At 40.2% G+C, this 22804-nt stretch overlaps 1 protein-coding gene across 3 annotated transcripts in view; it reads left to right on the top strand.

The window, feature by feature from the left end:
- The window catches only part of SPTLC3 (serine palmitoyltransferase long chain base subunit 3), an 86564-nt gene extending 69322 nt beyond the window's left edge, over positions 1-17242 (top strand). For all 3 annotated transcript variants that reach the window (XM_035552915.2, XM_035552916.2, XM_035552917.2), the window contains 3 exons: positions 13314-13449; positions 14410-14539; positions 16852-17242. In XM_035552915.2, the coding sequence (XP_035408808.1) occupies positions 13314-13449; positions 14410-14539; positions 16852-16965 (380 nt within the window). In that variant the 3' untranslated portion in view covers positions 16966-17242. The remainder of the gene's footprint in view (positions 1-13313; positions 13450-14409; positions 14540-16851) is intronic.
- The last annotated feature ends 5562 nt before the right edge of the window (positions 17243-22804 follow it).

Raw genomic sequence — 22804 nt, 5'->3', positions numbered from 1 at the left:
GAATCATTCTACTGTACAATTAATACCCAGATCATCACATTTCCAAGTGCTATCAACTGTACTTTTTCTACACTCATTCACGTGCAGCAGAGGTGGAAATATTCCTGAATTCTGACACCAAGCTACCACCCATAGTCACCAGTCCCCTCTGATTTGCAGCAGCAAATTGGAAAAGTACATAAATTGCCCTTTGAATAGATTGTCTGACATTGAAGGAGGTGTTTAGAAGGACTTACCTTCATGAATGGGCAAGGTGCTGCCTGTTCAGCTTCATTCTAAGTGTGAACCTTCAAAACTGCAAGCATTCCAAGCATGGCACAGAATTTTAACATGGGTATTGTACATTAAATACTGGTATGAGAAGATGATTATGATAGTTCTCACTTTATTCAGGCATTAGGTATAGTGTCCTGAAACTAGTTTTGAAGACTGTTTTGTCCCTCACCCAAAAAAATGGGTTAAGTCCTACCTCAGAGAAAAGCTGTTGTTTTTGTTGTTGTTGTTTTGTTTTTGTTTTTTGAATTTATATAGTTTTTGTCAGACATGCCTGTGGGTCACTTCATTGCGTAACATATAGATGAAGATACAGATTTTGCTCTGAATTGTAGTCTCTTTTATACTGGTCCAGTAGCACTGTGTTGTTTTTTCTTACCTTGTGTAGGACTAACAGAGTCATTCTGTGTTAGACCTCCCTGATATGTTCTGCTGGGAGTAAGGTGGGAATGGAAGGGAAAAAGGATGCATAAGAGGGTGTAAGACCACATGACGCTGCTCTGCACTGTTCTCTTGCAGTGGCCTAGAGTGGTTTTAAGCCATGATAGACACAAGACTATTGAGATGTTTATCACAGCCCTACACTGAGGCCAGAATTTCCGAGACTTCCGTGTAGAAAAGGAGGGATACAGAATCCAGTCCCAGTGCCAAATTCTGCTGAGTCCAGTAACAAAGTGCAGCCAAATTCCAGTGCAATATGTAGACAACGAGGAAATGATGCTTTTGTCATTTTGACAGAGAAGTCAAGTTGGAAACTGTTGTTACACTCTGCGGGTTGAAAGGTCAAGGTTGTGTATGCTGATGTCTACATCCTGTTGGTTCTAAGAGACCATGGCTGACGTTTCTTCTACCTTGGGGATTGTGTGTGCAGCCTGTCCTGCTGTGCTACTCCCTGCACTTGCTATAGGAAATGCTTGCCGTCAGAGGGCAGCCTTACACTGAGCCTTCCCATCAGCTACATGCTTAGGGCTCTCTTAGACGCCGCGTGTAAAATATTAAACATGCAGAGCATTACCAAACCTTCAAAGCCTCTTACAAATGACCTTCAGCTAGCGTGATTCTGCATGCAGTTCAGTGCAGGCTAATAGAAGAACTTGGTTCAATACAGCCGTTTAAGCCGTGCATGTCTGACTGTCTCAGGGCTAAAGAGGTCGCAGTGTTTTCTCTTTTAGAAACAGTATTCTTTAATAGCATAATGTTTTTATTTGTGCACAAACAAAGTCTCCTACAAATGCTTTATGAAATAAATTAGTGTTCTATCAGTTCTTTAAAATTTGTCTGGTAATATGAAATGCAAATGAATAGAACAAATTAATAAATCATATATCACAACTTAGAGTATTACACAAAGGCTAGCAAACTGACTATGATGTCTAAAAATGCTTCTTGTCCTTCTGAGCCAGACTCATTATTTTAGACTATTGGTTTTTCTTTCATGTGGGCCTTCCTTCATTAGGCTGTCTTGCTGACTGAAAAAAAAAAAAAAAAAAAAAAAAAAAACACCAAAACACAGGAAAAAATGTGCTGGACCACACTACAATGCTGCTTTGGCACACAGAAAGATGAAGAGGAAGAGAAGAGAGAAAGCTATCTTCTTAGATAGTTTTGTTTCCAAGGACAATGGTGATCTTGACTGAGTTCTTCTGGTCTGCTGTTATGGAAAATGGTGAATTCTGGGTGTGAGTCGTCCTCGTAAGAGCATGAGCCATGTAGCAGAGACACCTGGTAGTGAAGTTTCAAGTGAACCAGAATTACCACAGGGTGATAATGAATCCTCTGTGGAAATGAGATCACATGGATTTTCTCCAGAAGCCTGTTGGATCGGTAAAGGGAGTTTATTTTGCAATTTATTTCAGATGGCATTCTCTCCCCAAGGACAATTGGCGGAATCCTTCATAAGGACATCTGCCCTGATGGCCTGTCCTCCACAGGTCATTCCTGTAGGGGAGGGAGTCTTACAGAAAATACTGACAAAGTTTTGGAAAAGAATGAAAATACAGTTTGCTAGAAAGTTACATGTTATCTAGAGTGTGCTTCTTGAAAAGAGTTTGAAGTAAAAGGATGAAAAATATGTTAACCCAGCTTGTTCTTGTATGTGAACTTCATGACTTACTCCTTCATAGGCAAATAGAAAACCAAGGGAAGGAAGATTGATTTGGTCATTTAAGTTGCTGTTCTGAAAAGTCTTTATTCTGTATTTTCTATTATTTCACACAGTCTTCTCTTATTTTCCCAGATATCATGCTTTTACATTCTCTTGCATTTTCTGACAGTTATTCTCCACAGATCTGTTAAGCAGCTGATTTATGAAAGAGTAGGGTAGTTGAAATTATATAGTGGATAATGCCAGAGGCCAGAAATGCAGAGATAATGTTTGTGCTTTATCCTGATGTGTATCCAAATGATTGCTCTCCCGTGTTTTCTTCCTTTATTTTCAATTATTAAGAATATGGTTGTTTGGAAAGTCAATCATGGCATACATTTCCAAGACAGGATCAGCATATTGGATGCATGACTACAGAATATGAATAGACGTATATGTACACAAGGGATACAGCTTAATTACAAAGATGGTAAGGTTTAACACAAAAAAATAACCATCAAACCTAAACTGTTTAGCTGGAAATTATCCACAATGAGTATGTTTCAGGCTATACTTTTTTCACAGAAATAAAAAAAGACTGTCATTCCTCATAACAAGTCTATATATACGTATGGGCTTTTGATGATGATAAAAAAAATAAAAATAAAAAATCACTTCTTTCCCTGAAGAGCTTTGGTTTCTTCAGGCTTTGGGATGAAGATCTGGATTATGATAGCCAAGATTAGTATTTTCACCATGTTTTTGAAATACCATCTGAGTCTTGTGATGTTATGAGTCTATAAATATATATATATGTATACTTGAAATGAACAGTGAAAAACTTGAAGATCCACCAAGTGAAGTAGTATCTTGCAACTCACTGCCAGAGGGCCTAAACTACACATCCCCCATCTGGGACCTGGGGAGGAGACTGGGGCCCTGAGCACCTGCATCCATCCTGCACTGTCAAGCATTTAGGGAGGTGAGACAGAAAGATTAAAGAGAAAAGAGACTCTGGCAAGCAATGGAGACACCACAAGCAATAGATAACAAGTGGTTAGGAAGGATGGAGACAGGGACCAAAATGAGATGCTGAGAAGATGAGCTACAGAGGCTGTGAGCAAAATGGGCCTGGTGTGGAGAAGGAGAGGAAGAGGGTCTGCAAATGGGTCTGCAAGCAACTACAGCAAGCACACCACTCTCCAAACTAGTTGAGACAGATACTCCTCCATCTTCTCTGGTCAGCAAACTGCTGTGGAAGTGTGCTAGCAAAATGTGTGCTTACCTTCTTTTGCAGCAGGAGATTCCAGTTTATCTGGGGAAGGTCTCATTTTAAAAGCTTTGTACTGACATAACTAAAAAGGTAAAGAGAAGACCTGGTATTTCCCAAAGCAATCATCTGTAAATGTAGAATATGTCCCGTATCAGTATTCGTGATGACAGTGAAACATTAATGTCATGGTAATGTGATCTGTATCTCTTACAATTTAGTCATCTTAAATTCAGTAAAAGAGATTGGGAGGATGCTGCAGAGACCATAGCCAGGTGTTACCATTTCATTATTTTCCTGTTTTCTGCTGTGCCTTGAGAAAATGAAGTGCAAGAAATGTTGAATCAGGAGAAGGCAGTAGTTCCCTTAAAACTGATAGGCACAGTTGTTCCTGCCTGGCAGGTGGATTGGGGTCAGTATGACTAAGTCCTCTGTTTCCTGAGTGACTTTTAGCAGAAGAGTCAGAGAACAACAACAAAAATTGGAAATATATTTCCATTTTCATGTAAAATCATATTTTTAGTAGAGTACAAGACATTTTTCAATGTCACGTTGTACAGGAGACTCTGATAATCAGCAACTGGTAGAACAAGACATTTATTCTTGGTAGTGTAATGTCATAGCTATTATCATAGCTGCTACAATAGAGTTGTTCAAAAGTGTATGAACTCCTGGCAGCTGTGTTTCCTTTAGTAATGTCATAAGGCAGCAAGTTCCACAGCTCAGTTCATGCAGTCTATAAAAAAAAAAATCCCTCTTAAAGCTTTGTGGCCTTTTCATCTCAAATGTGTCCTTCCTCATTTATTAGGAGATCTGGGAAGCAGAAGTTCCCATGGCAATTACTCTTTATAATTCATAATATAGATACTCTCTATATGTTCGCCTTGTGGCTTCTCGTTACACCACTGGAGATACCTCAGGAAGCTCAGCAGCTGCCTTAGTGGTTTTATCCCCACAATGAGACTGTGGTTGACTCAGAGAGCTTGGACCCTGTGCAAATGTTCATGTGCACTTACTTGCATGCAACACAGCCTCTCCAGCTGTGACCTGGGACCCTTTTTTCCCCCCTTCTGCCTGAGAATACCAAAAGCATATTTTTACACTTAAATTTGATAGGTAAGAAATAGAACCACTAAGCAGACAGAGTTAAAACTGATAGGAAATGTAAAGCAAATTTCTTGATGGGTAATAATAAATTATAGTGACATAAAAAGCAAATTATAGCATTTCCGAAGGTTTTTTTTTTCTATTTAATGCATAGCAAACAATAATTCACCAACAGCCATAGGCAGTGTCATATGTTTTTTATGGGACACTGCAAAATTTACAGCCATATCCTCAGGTATCTGCTGTCCTCATTGTGTTTAAAAACTAATTCCTGAGTTTGTTTAGACAGAAAGCGTTCCTTTATTATGTTAAAGTGCTTTGCCATTTGTTCTGATTGGTTTGTCGTCTTGTAGCTACTAGTTTTCATTTTTATTTGTAGCAGCCCGTGAGTTCTCGCGTTTGAGCACATTCAGATTGCAAGAAGCTGCAGAATGCTGTTTTCTGTTTTGGCTTGGCATTAAAAGGATCTGCTTTTAAAAGGTTCCTTTTTAAAACATTTCCGTCTGCCTTAGATTTTTGTATAACTGGAGGACCAGCTTCTTAAAATGCTCAGTTTTCAACATTTTCCACTGCTATCGGTGCTCAGTAATCTTTTGAAAACATTACCGTTGCATCTCAGGGTCCTCTGTAAACTCAAAAACCTTAGTTTAACCATCACTGTAGTCTGGCAAAAGCCAGCGCTGCTACTGAGAAGGGCAGTCTTGGCTTTTCTCCCCCTGCCTAGCCCCTTATTAGTGCCCCTTTTCCATACTAGCATTAGTGTTTGTGCAGCCATGCGATGAACTGAATCAGGGAACTGATCTAGCTGAAAAATAACTGAAGCCCCCACAAATGGTGAGCCTACAGCCAAACCGTTTCCCCGAGCCAGTTGACCATATGGCTGGATGAATCCTAGTGCCAGGACTTGAGCAGCTTGGAGTCAAGGGGAACGATCCCTTTCTCAGCAAATTAAATTTGTGCCAGACTCAACTGATCATGAAACTATAGCTGTAAGCTTTAATGCTGCAGGCTACCTAGCGACAGACCCCTTGAACCTGCTCAAAACAGCTTGCAGAATCAGTCCCTCTAAAGTGTGGCTTTTTACTGTTCCCTCTCAAATTCTCCTTCTGCTGCTTCATTCTAAGATGATTGCTTCTCTGGGGTCTTCATCAAGCAGAATGCTTGAACCCTGGCTTAATTTTAAGTAAGTTAATATTCCCAATAAGCATGTGCCTACATTTAGAGCATTTAAGAAGCTTTATTCCGTTTGCTCAGCCCAGTCGCTATGACAGTGAAGATGCTAATGATGATAATATGTTGTCGTGATTGTTACTTGTCTGAGCTGAACATCACAGATGTTCTCCCAGCAGTGAATGATGAAACAGAGTTAAATTCTGCCACCTTTACTTGAAATGAGTGAGACATGCTATTCCAGAGGAGCCACCTGCCATGTGATCCACCTCCTAAAGGAAGCCAAATGTATCTGCGGAGGGTCAGTTGATCTGCACAAGCAGGGGCTTTGGAGTAATAGTGTCTGCAGTGGGATTTGCAAGAGCTCTGAGGATTGACTGAATCCTGCCTCATTTGAAGTCACTTTTTCCATAGTCAAAGTTAAACGAGGGCCGAGTCCTTTAGCAGATCCTGTCTGTGGATAAGTCTCCCTGTGTTCATAAATAAGCTTTAACTCCAGGCAGAGCAAGGATGTGACCAGACTGCAAGCTTTTCTGCACACCCTGCCATGCAATCTATCTGATGACTAGCAGCCTATCCCCCAGTAAAGAAAGCCACACCATCCCCAGGGGCAGCAACACATCGCTCCACCACAGTCTCCTTTTAAGAGTGTCTTTGCTGCTGAGCATGAGAATCCCTCCTCCATTCCTGATGCTGCTTGCCACTGCCTGAGGACTCCAGCACTGTTATCAGCCCGAGGAGCACGAAGGAGAGAAGTGCCTTTTCTAACAGCATTCAGGTCATTGGCATTTCAGAAACACCTAATGTGATACAGATGGAGCACGTTGTGCACTGGCTGGCTTTCAGTGGAGGGACTGATGTGCTTTGTGATTAATCACCTCTGCTGGGAGTAAATAAGGCTCAGCCAAGGCTGGCTGCTCTGTCCCTGCTTTTGTGCAGGACACCAAGTGCTGACACTGTGTATCTGAATACAGATAAGGTGCTGGGTAGGCACGGTTGACTCATTTGAGAAATAAGGCAAAAATGACAGTATATGTACAATTTCTCCCTTTTCTGCTTCAGTTGAAATTGCCACTTTTTCTTCCTGTAGTCTGCTCTGGAAAGTGTTTTGCAGCAGTTCACAGTTAAAATTGGACTGACTAAATAAGTCCTTAAGGGCTTATTTAGCAGTTGAATTAAGTTGAAATTACTAGGTTTATAGTTGGCATTAGACTGGAGAAGAAAATGTCTTCACTTCTCCCCATTTCATAGCAAAGTTATTTTTTATAAAGATTTTTTTTATCTGAGAACATATTTCCTTTAGGCACCCCAGTTTTATAGCATTCTATTTGTGATTTAATACACATGGAGGTACATGTGTGTTACTCTTATAATGGAACTGGGGGGGGAATAGGGGGGAGGAAGAAAAAAATCTGTCCATCTGCAACAGTTTAGTGGGGAAGAGCTATTGTTTTCCAAATTTATTTTTTTTTTCAGCCTATGAAAGTTTGCTTTTTACTATCTAGTTTTTAGTCAAGGAGGGCAGGGAACAGAGTTCTGCATCCAAGGAACACAGATTGAAGAGATGCTCTGACACCGGTATGTAGAAGTTTGATTGTGTAACTAATTATCTAGAAAGGCCCAATGAAACAACAGCTGGAGACGATTAAAGCAGGTGGATTTGTATCTTGAAGAGTCCACCATGTGCCAAGGAAAAGCGTGGTGTGGGATTATCTTTCCTGGAATGAGTTCAGGAAAAACAGCTCTCCTTCAATTAAAATACACCTGAGATCTTGATATGAAAGGCTGCAGGTTGCTTATTCCTGTTTTCAATATACTGAGTCAGAATTTCCAAAGTTAGAAGCCTACAGGAAGAGTTCAAAGGTAGAGTGTTTGTGCAAGAACTGAACACAGCCAGCTTCTCCGCTTATTAAAATCTTGCAGGAGTGAAAAGCAGACGTCTCTGGAAGAGGAAAACAAACTTTTGTTTCAGAGAGTTGATAGCTTTACTACCTCTTTTGCTGCCAGGATAAGGTCCTCAGCTGGCATAAATAGCAAAGCTCTGTTGAAGCACGTGGAGCTGTGCCAGGTAACACCCGCCTGCAATCAGGCCCTCGGGCTTGTAGTCAGGATGCCTTCCTGCTGTCAGACTCCAGAGCAGCTCCTCACTGACAGCAGGTCTGTAGCTATCGCCCGGCGTGTGACCAAGCATCTACCGAGCCTGCTACTCCAAGTGGCTCTCTTAAAACATCTGCTGCTTCAAAGAAATTATGAGCAAGCCATCTATCTTTTATCATTTCTTTCTCTCTTGCCATCTCTTTGTGTTTTTTCCCTTAAACTAAACCATATTAATTGTGAGCTGTAAAGCCTTCTAAAAGCTTGCAGAAATTAATGAGCTAGAACTGGCAATATGCAATAATGCGTGTCAAATAAAAATATAATCAGTGTTTTTCCCAGAATTGCCAACACCTTAGAACCTTGCAATAAAACAAATATTTTTAAAGCAGTGGAACAAATGTAATTTCTGAATTTGCCAGCACAGTTGCACTGTCCAGGTAAATACTCCTGCATTTCAGTACAATCCCAATAAACTGGCTATGTATCACTGTATGTTCCAACTAGCATGAAGGTAACGTGTGAACTTAAGAGTCCTTTATCCTTCAGTTTTCCCTATTCATGTCCCTCTTTAATTCAGCTAATAAGAAGATGTAGAGCTCTTAATAAGGTTGTGCTCAACCTCAGCTGTGAAATCTGAAGCATTAGTGGGCTTCATTTTAGTTAGCTAAGGAACAGTTTTCCCTGCCCAGGCTTTCTGTTTTCTTTGAACGTATACTCTGTTGTGGTTCAGTTGTTATAGGGAATATAACTACCTGGCCATCCTACATGCTGTGCTATATGCTATTTGCATAGACTGTGGAGTCTGAAAATCCTGAATAATTTTGCAAACTAAGAAGTTTTGAACAAATATATTTACTATCTAAGGCTCTGATCCTGTAATTAGTGCTGCACAGGCAAATTCTTGCCCTAAAATAGATGCAGTTATATCATTTTAGCTCTGACACTGCGGATTTTTGCTCATAAAAGGAGGAGGTTAGCAAGAAGACTACAAGACTCAAGATCACAGCCTCAAGAATCAAAGAAAATAGCTTTTAAATACAATGCCTGTGATTAAACATACCACAGTGAAATTTGGACTAAGATCTGATTCTAAACTGAATTCCATCACTCTTATGCTGATTTAATCTGCAGTGTGTGGGGGAAAAATTGGGCCAATAAGACCAAAATAAACATTTTGCTCAGATCTGCCTTCTTATCTGACATTGGAGGGTCCCATAAAGGAAAGAAAAAAGCATTGGGGTACAGTTACAAACTTTCAGGTTTTTATTGCTCTTATTGGGGCAGCCTAGAAGATGGCTGTGTATATGGTGTGTGTATGTGGTCTTTGACCACAAAACTTAACATGAGAAAGGAAAGTGTTGACACTTGGTAAAGAAGTAGGTTCCTCCCAGCCACCCACCCACAAGTACAGTGTGTGTAGCAATAGTCTCCTAATGTGCTTTTTCTCCCTCCAGATATATGTGAATGCTCTGATCTTTTATTTGGCTCTTTAATGCATCTCTGCAAGTGTCATTACTATTTTGGGCTGTTTCTGAAACATTGAAGCGGCTCTTTTGCATCAAAGTTGGCTTTCTTCGAATGAATTCCATGGGGGTTTTCAAAGGGGAATCCGTCCCATCACAAACTGGTTAAGGTTATGGATTCAGCAGGGTAGGATTGGAAAAGGAGGGAGGTGTTCGACACTTGGGGGGGTTGCCTGAAATTCCTCTTTCAGCTCTAATGTTTCTTTTGCTTTGGAATCTAAGTTCCTGGTACCTAAAATAAGGAGAGACAAAATGATCAACTGTAGGCCATGCGCATATGGTTTGATACATACTGAAGGGCCTGGAATCTTGCATGGCTGACACTTAGTTTCCAGCTTTGTGGTAAACAGCTGAATAGAAAGGAGAAGGCGGCAAGTATTAAACTGCATCCGCCAAGAACATCTGCATTTATGAAAACTTTCCCTAATTGAAAATCTAGTAGTTTCAAATGCTGGAGGCTGGGAGTTTGGAAACTAGCTTAGGGGCTGCTAAGATAGCAAGAAGCAGCAGTGATTTTGAGCCCCCAGTTGAGGTCACTCCTGCACCCACCTCCCTGTAATTTGGGCATTCAGGAGGTGCTAATAAAGTCTTTATGAAAACTCTTTCTCCTCAGACACATTATTCTGTAGTTCTTCTCTACCCCCTTTCCTTAGCCATTCTCCCCTACCCCCATCTCTTCTCCTCCTCCTTAATATTTCCTCCTGGTTCTTTGAGATCTACTACACCAAAAATATTTTTGGAAATACCACAGACTATTGTTTTTATTAGTGACTGGAAAGCTTTGTAGTAGGATGCTTTTGTGTTTCATTTGTTTTCCTTGCTCTGGCGCAGCTGTTTTTGTTTTAGCAGCATTAGAGAGATGGTTAAACTATTTGTGGCCTTTTCTAACCCAGCAGATCTCTTCCACTGAAAGTTTTAAGCTGAATGACTGAAACTGTAACTAACAGGTTGTCTGTGTGGGCAGTTTGTGCATAAAGTTACAAATGCACCGGTTTTATGAGATCTTTTAATTTGTTCAGCAAAACACTGATCACTGTGAAGCAAGTCCCAGTTTCCCTATAAATTTCCCAGCCAGAACATCGGCAGAACCTTGACTCGGGAATATACAGAACAGATGAAGCAGTAGATCTTGTTGAAACCTACATGCACTCAGAAACGATTAGTGGAGAAGAAGTTTCTGTAGGTGTGGTGATTTCTACCTGTGCCAAGAGGGAACAGGAAGAAAAGCCACGGCAGTAGCTCTGGCAGAATGTGGTCGGAGGACGAATCTGCCGAAGATGGTACATTGCAGATGTAAATGCCTAACTGGCTGTTGTGATCATAAAGAGGAAGATGGGACATCAGCAAATAGGCACACAGAGAACGATGACAGCAGAAAGTAGTAAATGAAGAATGAAGTGAACAAAAAGCAAAGGAAAAAGGAAATGGACAGTGAAAACAAAGTACGTCTGCGCAAAGGCAACTTAAAAGCAAAGGGAAAAAGAGGAAATAAGTTGTACTGGGGACTTCAGTGCTCATGCCTGGTGACATGATCAAAGTGATAGTGAAGGGATGGGCTGATGAACAGGAGAAACAAAATACAAGGATGTAGCTGAGATGTCCCACTAAATCCCACTCCTACCGTGTGTTCCCACCACCTCTGCTGGGCAGGTGCAAGCACCTACACAGTGATAACGCTTAGAGAATTAATCTGCTTGACAGTGGTGTGGTTCCTTCTGGCCGGGTCAGGCAGGTGAAGGACCTGGCTTGATTCATTGTGTGGCTGCATGAACCCAGGACTGGTGCTGGGGGGGGCACTGGGAAGCAGCAGTGTGTGGGTACCAAGCAGGTGGCCATCCAGGTAGGTGGTAGGTACAGCATTAGAAATGCGGTGCCATCAGCTAGCTGATGAAATAAGCAGGTAGAGTAAGGAAAGGGCATGCTCTAGCCCCTGTCTGCAGTAACGATGAATGTGGCTCTTCCCTTTTGTATGCAATGGGTAGGGAGGTAACTGTCCTTGTCAGAAATCACCTCCTTAGTGACACTGCAAAAGAAACGGCTGAACTGACTTTTCAAGTGCACTTTTCTCTGCTGGTTTTGGTCTTATTTTTTCTTCACTAAAAGTACTAGTTTTCAGCTCTCCTGTTGGTTTTGCTGGGAGATACATCTCTGGATTAGTGACTGAGTGAGGCCAGGAACAATGCAGGGTACAAAATTTGTGTCTGAAAGACTTGAATGACTTAAGTTTGTTGTCAGATTGTGATACTGAGGAAGTAACAGTAAAATAAGAGGACACAGGAACTGAACAGCTGATTTTTAGACTCTGTGTCCTTTTAAGAAGTAATAAGAAAACTCATACAAGAAATGTTAAGGTACTCTGTAACTTAAGTTTGTGTCTGGGTAGGTTCTCTTGTTCCCCTTCTTTTTCGTTCCCAGTTTTCCAGCCTACAATTGCACTAGCTGCTTAAAGGAGGAAGGTAAGGCTTAGTGCTCTGTTTAAAAATACATACGTAAATAAACAAGTGTGAAAACATCTTAGAAACTAGAGATCTGTTGTATGTTTTTCTAATGCATTTGTGCAAATAAGGGCCAAAATACAATGTTTCTTTTTCAGGTCATATTTAACTCTTTTCTATGCTTTGCCTCTCCTTTCCTATTTTTTTTCTTCTCCCCAGTTGAGGGTCCTCCTTGACATAGCAATACGTACAGTCATAACTGCATAGAATTCCACAACTCACCTAATCCGTAAATGCTTGCATGTAGCCAAAAGTAGTCCTATGGATGTAAGTGGATGAGTTATTTGATGTAAGTGACGAAATGTATAGGAGGGATGTTCAGCGTGGACCTCTAGGATATGGAGAAAGGAGTAGGAAGCATCACATGGGATCACCACACTTTACATCTCAGCATTCCTCATTTACTTTGAAAAAGAAAATGAGAAAAAATCGTCCTTGAGCTTACTGTAGGAAGTCATTCAGAATGAAAAATTACGAGAACTAAGCAAGGGATTACACATGTAGATGCATGTTATAATAACTGGAGTTATGCTGAACATTGACAACACACTATAGGATATCAGACTTTGTCTAATAAGAGTTTATTGAATGCTTTTCCTCTGCCTGAAAAACTGAGGGAAAAGGAAGTATCAGTTTGAGCTGATCCAAAATGCATTGTTTTCTACTTTTAGTTTTATTAAGTTTATTTTATTTTATTAAATTTATTTATTTATTATTTTGTATTTATTTTTATTTATTTATTTATTTATTTAAGTTTTATTATGGCAAAAAAAAGAAACAAGTATGTGCACAGAACTGGCTAAGGTATAAGAGGAGCCCTGCAGAATGTCATTAATGAGAAAATATATAGATATAGTGACATATGTATCAAGGTCTCTGTAGACATAAGTTGTTTTCCCTTGTAGTGAATTGTGTTGGGAAAGTACATACTCTATCTATATGTCCTGTATCCCTAGAGACACGTAACTGCTTCTCTATGGGTGTGTGTCATTCAGCAGGCTTTATTCAGTGCAATACAATAAAGGGAATTGTTCACAAATACATCTCCAGAAGACACGAAACAAGACTTTCTGCCAGTGGAAAGGCATCTCACAAGTATGGAAATGTCAGCTGTCTGTCCTACAATGCCGTAATAATCAATGTAATTGCACTTTGCTCATTCTATGTTTTTCTTCTGAATCAAATGGTAATATTTCAGCTGAACTTTTTGAACTGTTATGGCCCTGTTTCCAGGCTGTTACTAGATTCCAGTTATGATGTTTGCACTGACTGTTCTCCTGACTGACACATTTCAGGGCTCCAAAGAGTGCGCCAGCTAGGGAAAAACACAAGATATTTCAGAAGACGACTGCATGAAATGGGCTTCATCATTTATGGCAATGATGATTCTCCTGTTGTCCCCTTACTCCTTTATATGCCTGGTAAGATAGGGTAAGTACTGAAAACACCTTGTAAGCAAAACCAACACCATTCAAATTTATTTCAAAGTGTATTTCATATGAACTGTGAAAAATGTAGTCATGTTTGGTAGATGCTTCACAAAACAAACATACTCTGTTAGGTGATTTCATCTTTAGTTACGTTCTATTTTAAATTTACCCCTAGACATAATTTTGAGTTGTTCCAGTATGCATCATCTTAAAAACTTCCTGTAACCCTCTTTATCTTGCTCTGGAGTAACGCTCCTGATTACATTTTGAACTTGGATTTTTTTTTAACTATTAATCCTTAAAAGAGACATATTGCCTTTGAAGTATGAATTGTTTTTGATGGATGCTCTTTATCTCCATCTGATATTTGAATACTTTGCACAGAGAAGTTGTTTTACCGTTCAGTACCCATCAAGCAGCACTTATGGACTGACTGAGAAATGTGTAATGTAACAGCCAAACTGTAGAGAGCCTTTGCAGGTAACTTAGGGTGGTTACGTGCTTTAGGTGTAGTACACACTACGCAAAATGTTCCTAATCGGGCAGAGTAATTGTGGGAGCAAGGAAGCCATCACACAGATTGAGTCCTGTTGATGTGCTGGAACACAGCTCTCACACCTTCCAGAGGCCCAGCTTCTTCAGTGCTTAGGGACTGCTAGTGCCCACAGGTTTTGATTTGCACTCAAAACCTTTGACATAAATGAATTGGATCTCTTCTACAGTACACTTTCTGCCATCATACTGCTAGTATTTGACACCCACTTGGCTTCATGAGCTGTTAAACAGCAAAGAATCTCAATCCTACTGGTAAAATTCTGGCTCCTATTGAATTCAATGAGAATATTACCATCCACTTCAATTGAAGACAGGATTTTACCCATTGTTTTATTATACTTGAATGTTTTCTCTTTGTGGTCAGTTTATTAGCGATAATTTACTCTTGTTTTTTTCTTCTTCTTAGGGCCTTTGCAAGACGCATGTTAGAAAAAAATATCGGGGTGGTTGTGGTTGGGTTTCCAGCTACTCCTATCACAGAATCCAGGGCTCGGTTTTGTGTGTCAGCTGCACATACACGGGAGATGTTAGACACGGTAAGCACAGCAGATGTCCTGCTGAAATTAACTTCAGATGCAAAGGGGGTTGGGAGAAGCTGTGTGTCTGTTACTTTGAATCTCAATAATTCATTTTTACTTCTGTTTTTCTGGTCTTGTCACTTGATCTTTAAAGGCATTTTAACCTTATATATTTTATTTTTAAAAACAGATTATGGGACAGTTAACTTATGTTCTTCTATTTCTAATAGTGACCAAGCCTGCCACAACTAATAAAGACCTACATGAAAAGCACAGCAAGACAAAAGTTAACTGCTAGGTCAAAACTGTCAGAGTAGGAAACCTGAAACAATATGGAAATAATTGCAAATCAGTTTTTCCATACCATTTTTCACTCTGCAATTCAAGAAACACGTGGAAATGTAAAAGTGCATGGGACAGCCTTGGGGGTACAGGTAGCAACTGCAAGCAGTATTTGGAATGGTTTGAACCTAATGAGGTTTAATTGGTGCTGTCTGGCCTCTCTCAGCTCTGTATCTTTCTCTGACACCAGAAATACTATTAAGATTATGTAGAGACTTCCAAATTAACCCTCCATTCCAACACACTCAGAAATGTGTTTAAAATAAACTCTTTGAAATTTTCCATCTCCCCTTCTTGCCAAAGATGTTTTTGGCCTAACTTGATATACGTTCTTTCATTCTCAGAGTAAGCCGACTTAGAGGCAGGCAACACAGAGGGTTAACAGTAAATTTCAAAAAAAAAAAAAAAAAAAAACACACCTGTGAATACAGAAGACATTTGAGTAGAAGATGGCACTTCTTTATGCAGACAAGCATCTGTGTCTGCAGAGAGCCCCTGGCTCCCATTTGCATCCTGAGATTCATATGGAACTTGATGGGGGAGCCCTGCCTGGCTGACCAGCTCCCATGCCAGTGTAGACCCCTCTCAAACAACATTGAAAAATCTGCTTTGCATGTGTGCAGTGCAAAATTCCTGCTGCTCTTAAAGGTGCAGTAGTTATTAGCAGGGCATAATACCATAAAGATAAAATTGCATAGAGCAGGGCAGAGCTATGTCCGTGTGTTGGTCATTGTCATCTTTTACTGTTTGACAGTGTGGATTTTGGCTTATGTAATTGGTAACAGGCAATGAGGTTGATCTGAAGGTTAATCTCTTGAGGTTGCTGCTTTGCTTTGCTTCCTCACCGTCCACCCTCAACTGTCAAGTCCATTACTTTTGTAAGCCATCACTGCATGTTCTCTTCTGCTACCGGCACATCGCTGCTTCCTGGTACGAGTGAAGGTCTGAAACACTCCCCAGCTATCATTCTTAAATGTGCTGTGCTTGTGCCTTTACTATACTAACTGTGGCATTCTTTAAATGTCCTTATACTATGGGAGAATGGAAATGCCCTGAGTTTAATTACATGCAGATGGAAAGGTTTTTTTAGGGCAAACACTTTGTGAACATTCCTAAATCCAGTGTAACAACAGGTAACAAGCATAATGAAAACTTCCCTTTGGCAAAATTTGTTTTGAATCTTGGCTTGGAACTAAGAAAAAGAAAGATCCATTTAAAGGGCAAGCTCCCAAGAATAACTTCCTTAATGACTTTGAAACTATCTCTCTGCATTAACCATTACTAAAATACTCCTTTCCACTCACAATCAAAATTGCTGTTTTCCTTTTCAATGCCAAAAGGTTGGCAGCTCTTGAGCATGGTTCAGATGCTGCAAGACACTGAGCTGCTTCTCTGTGGTCTAAAGTTCCCTGACTACTTTTTGAATCTATTGAGAGCTGAGGACACTGCTCAGCAAATTGCATTACAGTCCTAATGCATTATTAATTATGCCTGTGATATTAGTACAAGAAAACAATCGAATGCACTAGAAATACCTTAAACTGTACAGGGTATTTATGATGACTGTGATCAGCACTGTGTGCTGAGTCCCATCCAAGGAAACATAGTGGCAACTGCAATCTTCAGGATCCATATGGAAGTGTTGAAGTATTACCTTACATATGCCTTTTTTGCAAGTAACGATAATTTTTTGTCTGGATTATTATCTCACCGTACTTCTAGAAAGTTGTGGGTTTTTTTAATCTGTGTTCAATTCATGTACTGATTGATAAACCATAACCTTCTGAAGGAGTAAATTCTGTTTTCATGGATGCTATTGTGCATCTATGACTGCATGAACATTTGCTATGGGAGAGTAAAAGCAAAATTTGCCCTTTCAGCTTTCTTTAACTGATGCTTTTATGAACTTGGTTTTCTTCTATAAAGTAGAAGTTAGTAGAACTTCATATCTTTTCCAGGAGAATTGACACAGTGTGATGGTCTTACAGGTTTTGAATGCTCTGGATGAATTGGGTGATTTTCTACAACTGAAATATTCCCGGTATTCCAAGTCATCTCATCCTGAACTGTATGAAGAAACTAGGTTTGAACTTGAAGATTGAGTTTTCCACCCATGAAGAGAACATTATGATGCTATGAAAAGGGGGGAAAACCCCGAAACTAAAAAATACAAATGCATTTCTTCCCTTCTAAGGACAATTTTTGTTTCTCAGTTAATTGAAAAGAGGGGAAGCTTTGTTGTTGCATTTTATTGTATCAAATTTCTGTATTCAAGAGACTGAACTATTGATACAGATTTGCCTCCCCAGGAGATCTGTCCTTCTTACGGTACTTTTGATGCAGAATGAATGCATCCGTTGATCAAGTTGCTAGTGTACAGCTTTTGTTATGGCCCCTTTTTATGAAGAGGCTTCAGATAGTCGTAATTGTGACTGAAATAATAAAGTTTAAAAACTGAATGGATTCCAGTGTAGTATGATGATGTAACTGAACTTCTTCAGTGAAATTGAATTCTGTCTGTTGAAGAGCATAAATCAAGCCATCGCTGTGGATTGCTACAGAGGAAAGAGCAGAAAGTGACCTCTTACCTAATCTGTCCTATCATGCCTTTCTCCGAGGACAGAAAATGTTAGAAGAAGGCAGACACTGAGAACAAGAAAAGTAGTTTCATCAGTTGTTTCTGACAGCAGATTATGGGAAAGGGAAATGTCTCCTTCCTTCCACAGACCCTTTCTCTGCTGCTTAAATACACTGTAAGCTTCATAATGTACAAAATTTGGGGCTTAGAAATAAACAGAAATGCTTTTCTTCTAACGCATTTGACCTACAGCCTTCCACATCTTATCACAATGGAAGTTCTTCAGCAGGCTTACTCCCTTTTCGTGTACCAGTAGTAAATAATTTTAATAACCATTTAACTTTCCCGTAAAAACCTTGATCAAAACAGTCAGATACTTGCAGTTCACAAACTGCAGATGACATTTAAGGGCCCATTCTTAAGCTTCTTGAACTACTTACGGGCTTAATAAATTCACTAACAAGTACATAATGCTGAAGCTGATAGTTACACAAAATGTGAAGTTCAGGATGCCATAAGCAGTTCTGTCACCTGTTAAACTGAGAACTCCACCATTTCTAAATGTGCTAAGGTCATCCACTTAATAACATTTCTTGCAATATTCTTGTCTGGTTTATGCATGTCAGGGGTTGTTTTACTTGTCTGGTTGCAGACTTTTTGAATGGTTTATTTTTCAAATAATTGATTATGTCATCTGAGGGGAAGATGTCCTTGTTCTCTTTTCCACTGCTCGAGTGACAAATGCTCAAAGACACTTGAAGGAAATGTTACAGCCTGCAGTTTCCCTGCAATGCCTGCAGCAGCATAATCATTAGCCTTATGTGGGCTGAGTAGTTTGAAGGAGATTGGAGGCTTTTTCCCTTTTTTTGCTGTGTTGAAAAGCAGCTCTACAGCTTTAAGAATAAACTCCAAACCATTCCACGCTATCAAATGTCATTGTAAACACATCAGATGAGAGATGTTTAGCTTTCTGTTGCACAGATGTACCACACTTTCATGTTCTCTTGAAAGCTATGGTGTAAACTTAACCCACAGCTGCAATATTAGATTTAAGAACAGAACAATTAAATTGCGGAGTACCAATTACACTATATTACTCCCTGCTTGTTAAAGCTGCTTTCAGGATATAACAAGGCTGATTGGTTATGAGGGCCCATTTTTTGTTGGATTTTTGTTGTTGTTGTTGTGCAAGTTAATAAAAAGCCAGTGGTGCTATAACTTTAAGAATTGATTACAACACATTCCATAATATCAAATGTCGGCTTTAGGAAACATATATCAAGGTCTGGGGGAGGACTAAGTGGTGTCATATGATTCTTCACTCTGGTAGACGGACTTGAAAAACATTGCAGAGGTTCAAGGGAGCAGTGTTTGTGGATAAGAGCAAATTCGCTGTATAAAGATTAGAATACTGAGACACAGGACAGAGAGAAATTAGGAAAGGTGAACTTTGTCTTTGAGTAACCTGGCAATTTGTGATTTACAGCTTTGTTACATGCAGGGTGAGTGCACTGACTGTGAAGGAGATGGGTTGAGATATTTCTGCAACCTGTTCCTCGAGGAAAAGCACTGAACGTGATATATTGCGTTTTGATCTCTGTTGCTGAACATCTGTGGCCAGATCCTCAGTTGACTTCTGACCTTCCATCTTGGGGTATATGGCCATAGTTTATATTTCAGCAAACATTATTACACATGTTGTTGCAGGCAACATGTTATTTTCCTCAAAGAGAGGTCTGAGATTGATTAAGCTACGAAGTGATCACTTTTTGTCCCCCTATAGGGGAATGTTTTCTGTCTAAAGCCGAATTCCTCCTGCCCTCAGAACATTACTCTCTCTCATATTAAGGAGACAGGACAGCTATTTTTCAGAGTCTGTCAGTTGATTTATTATATGCTCTCTTCTGATTTCTTCCATCCTTTACACATTAGAGAAAGTACAGGCTGACTATCCCTGAGCGTGGGCAACATCTGGGGAGAAATCCCTGCTCCACTGGTACAATAATAAAACTCCCAGGAACTCCAGACTCTTAGATTTTCCCCATGAGGCTTAGCTATGGCCTGGCACTGGCTTTTCCACCAGTGCAATTTCAGTGGAGTTTTTCCAGATTTACATCAATTTTAATAGATTTAGAGATCAGCACTTGGAGACCCAATTTTAGCTAGCTTAGGAAAAAAACTGGTGGAGTATTTATTAGGGAATTAGCACGTGTAGCATAAGGATCACATTTCCTAGAATATACTCCCTCTTCAAGCAAGCATGTTCTTATGAGATGTAGTTCTCTATAATTGTTTTAGGTGGTTTTGAAAAAGAACTGCCCTCAATAAATAAAACTTGCTCAAGTTGTCACATTTTAATCCAGTGGAAATGTAAGTGTGCACATGCTAATTTTTTGTTGGCAAGCTGCAATTCCAGCGTCTTGTTATCCTACCTAAAATCTTGATTGACCTTCATGCTAGGAGAAGACTCAAGTTGTCTTTTTGACAGAGTAAGTGAATTGTTTGCTTTTTCCTGTACTTTTATCCCACCTCATCTTTTAGAAAGCCTTCATTTCCTGAGCTTATCTTGCTTGTCAAGGTTGTTCCCTCATCCATTTCTCCTCCCTCTTTGCAATGTTCTTCCTGTTCTGCTAGTTCGCATCCTCTGGGTCTTAGGGAAAGCACGCTGGCAGCTGCAGAGGACCTGAAGTGTGAGTATCACTTGGCTATGTAGGCACTGCCTCACTCTGCCTGCTTTTCCTGGTATCCTCATCAGCTCCTGCAGACTTTAATCTTTCATTTTCAAATAAAAGTTTCTTACTGATGGTGCTAAGTTTCTAAGCTGAACCACATCTGCTCTGCATAAGCTGTTGAACCAAGACTGAGTTTGATCTTCCACTCATACCACTGTAGATCAGGTTAAGTCTTGCTTTGAAGTCAATACCATTGGTTTAAAACTGGTGAAACCATGAGAGGGACCTGTCAGTATGAGGTGAGCTGCCTGCCTTTGTTTTAAAGGGATTTGAACACCGACATCTCCAGACTATTTCACAGTGGCTGCTCTTCACAAGGGACCGTGATATGGGATTGGATTTATTTAAGGTAGGATTTGAATTTTCTTTTATTTATTTATTACCAAAGCATGTTTGGTTGAAGTTGCATTGCATATCTCCCAGTCCTGCTGAGACAGAGAAAAATAATGACGTAAGTAAAGTAATTTACACTAAAGGTGTTTACTTAATTGTGCATTTTCTAGCCTGCTTAGAAATCCAATAGAGAATCTTTAATATTTGATCTGCTTTTTATTTGTGCATAAAGTTTAATTGTTCTTCAAATTAAAATACAGATTGGGACCAAATTTTAAAGAAACCACACCACCAGCTGAGAAATGGCAGATGTCATTCCAATATTGGCAGCTGAACTTTCAAGCCTCCAGATGCCTTCTAAGGAGCTCAGAAAAAAGTATCTAGGTGTTTCCTTTGTTTACTCACGCATCTAATGTTGTTTGTGCTCGCTGCAGATCAGTCACAAGATAATGAGATTCTCACTCTGTCCCTTAGTGGGAAATTGTGGGACTTTCAAACCATTTAGGAGGAAATTCTTGTCTTTAATGCCAGAATGGCAACTGTGAACTGGGGAAAGAGAGATGCTACACATTGTGTGATTCCAATTTGTATATGAAGAGAAGGCAGCATAGATAGGGTGCAATAGCAGATGACCCTGACACTTTGTACTCTTTTATGTTTTATAGATAATAATTTCTGTCAGATGCTGTACAAAAGCCAACAGCTATTAATTGTTCTCAATAGACCCGAGTTCAACAGCTTGTGCTACCAGGGTAACCAAGTTTGCAGTAGTGTTTGAGCCACCTTTTGTAGTGAATACTTTTGATGCCAAAAATGGTTCAGAGATTGTTTTAGTAATAGTAATGCACAGCTTTATTGATGGTTGTGATGCCCTCACTGGGCATCCTTGCTGGGATGCCAGTGCTGCAGGTATGGTGACAACTGCCTGTGCTACCCTGCCAGGTGTAACTGTGATGTGGCTCCAGGACAGGCATGACAGTGCCCTCTTATTTGCAGGTACAGAAGGACATGGCCTGTAGGTCACTCCAGCAGATGAGTCTCTTTCTGGCAAAGCAGCTCAACCAGAAGATGTACCCATGAAACCAGGACATTGTAGGAAGTCTAAAAGCTTGATTCTCAAAGGTAAGTCATGCGGTAACAGATGGAGGAAATGTTTTGTGTGTCACATGGAACAGCGGTGCCAGATGTGACAGGTGAAGCTTACTTTTCTAGCATCCCCACTGAAATTGCCTCAAAGAATTTTCTGTGAACATGAGCTAACTCTAGTATTGTGTGGTGGGCTAAAGTATATGTATCCTCCAGTTCCTGGAACACCAAACTGATTTCTTATGCCATGGCAAAGCATTAAGTACCATCACATTTGTTGCATTTAATCTGTTGTGGCTCCGTTTCCACTTCCAGCATGACAGGAAGCAGGTCTATTTTGTGTGTTCAGAGCACAGCATGAAGTGGACAGCTAGGCCTACTGGCATCCAGTGTGCCCTCCACCACGGTCCATGGCACAGCACTGAGTGAATGCTTCTTGGCACAGGCTGGCTTTTTCTGTGCTGCAGATAGCCTCTAGTCTGAACTGGGATCCTCATCTATTGACGTCTCCAGCAGCTGCTCGGGAATAGCACAGAAGTGATGAAATCAATGGGGACATTACCAAAGCTTAGCTTCCCCTGTGTGTTTTCTGGAGCTTGCTCTGACACAAATATCCTGTGTGTGTCCTACTCTCCCCTTGTTACCACACAAACCTCGTGATGACTTGGCTCTGTGTGCAGTGCAGAAACTGTTGTGCTCATTGCTGGGGATACTACTTTCATGTGGGAGCCGCTTTTCAAAAATCCCTAATACCGAGGATGCAGCTACTTGCAGTCAGGATGAGGCATGATATTTTTTATAATTCATGGGCCACGTATGCGTACCTTTGACGTTTCCCTAAGTGCAGAAGATCCTGGTCTGAACTCTCTGACTCCCATTGCACGATCCAGTACCCATATTTTAAAAATTCCTCTTCTCGGCAAATCAGTGTAACCTATGGACCAGAGCTCTATGCTGGATTCAAGAAAACCAATTCTGTTCTGTCTCTTCTCTACTAAGTAATTGCAGATGAGACACATTAATGTTCTTTGCCTCACTTTTTTTCCTCTGTAAAACTGTGATAGTGATCCCAATTTATTTGTAAAACACTAAGCTGAACAGACGAGAAGAGCTATCAAAGAGCTAAGCGTTGTTATTATCTGAGCAATCTTTTCATTTCTACATCTCAGGACTTCTCCGTTAATCCTGTAAAAGTCATGAGTACTCTGTTTA

This window comes from Cygnus atratus, chromosome 3 (assembly GCF_013377495.2).
Source record: "Cygnus atratus isolate AKBS03 ecotype Queensland, Australia chromosome 3, CAtr_DNAZoo_HiC_assembly, whole genome shotgun sequence".
Lineage (NCBI taxonomy): Eukaryota > Metazoa > Chordata > Aves > Anseriformes > Anatidae > Cygnus > Cygnus atratus.
The sequence above is the reverse complement of the archived record's forward strand: the minus strand, read 5'-3'. Positions and strand labels throughout refer to the sequence as shown.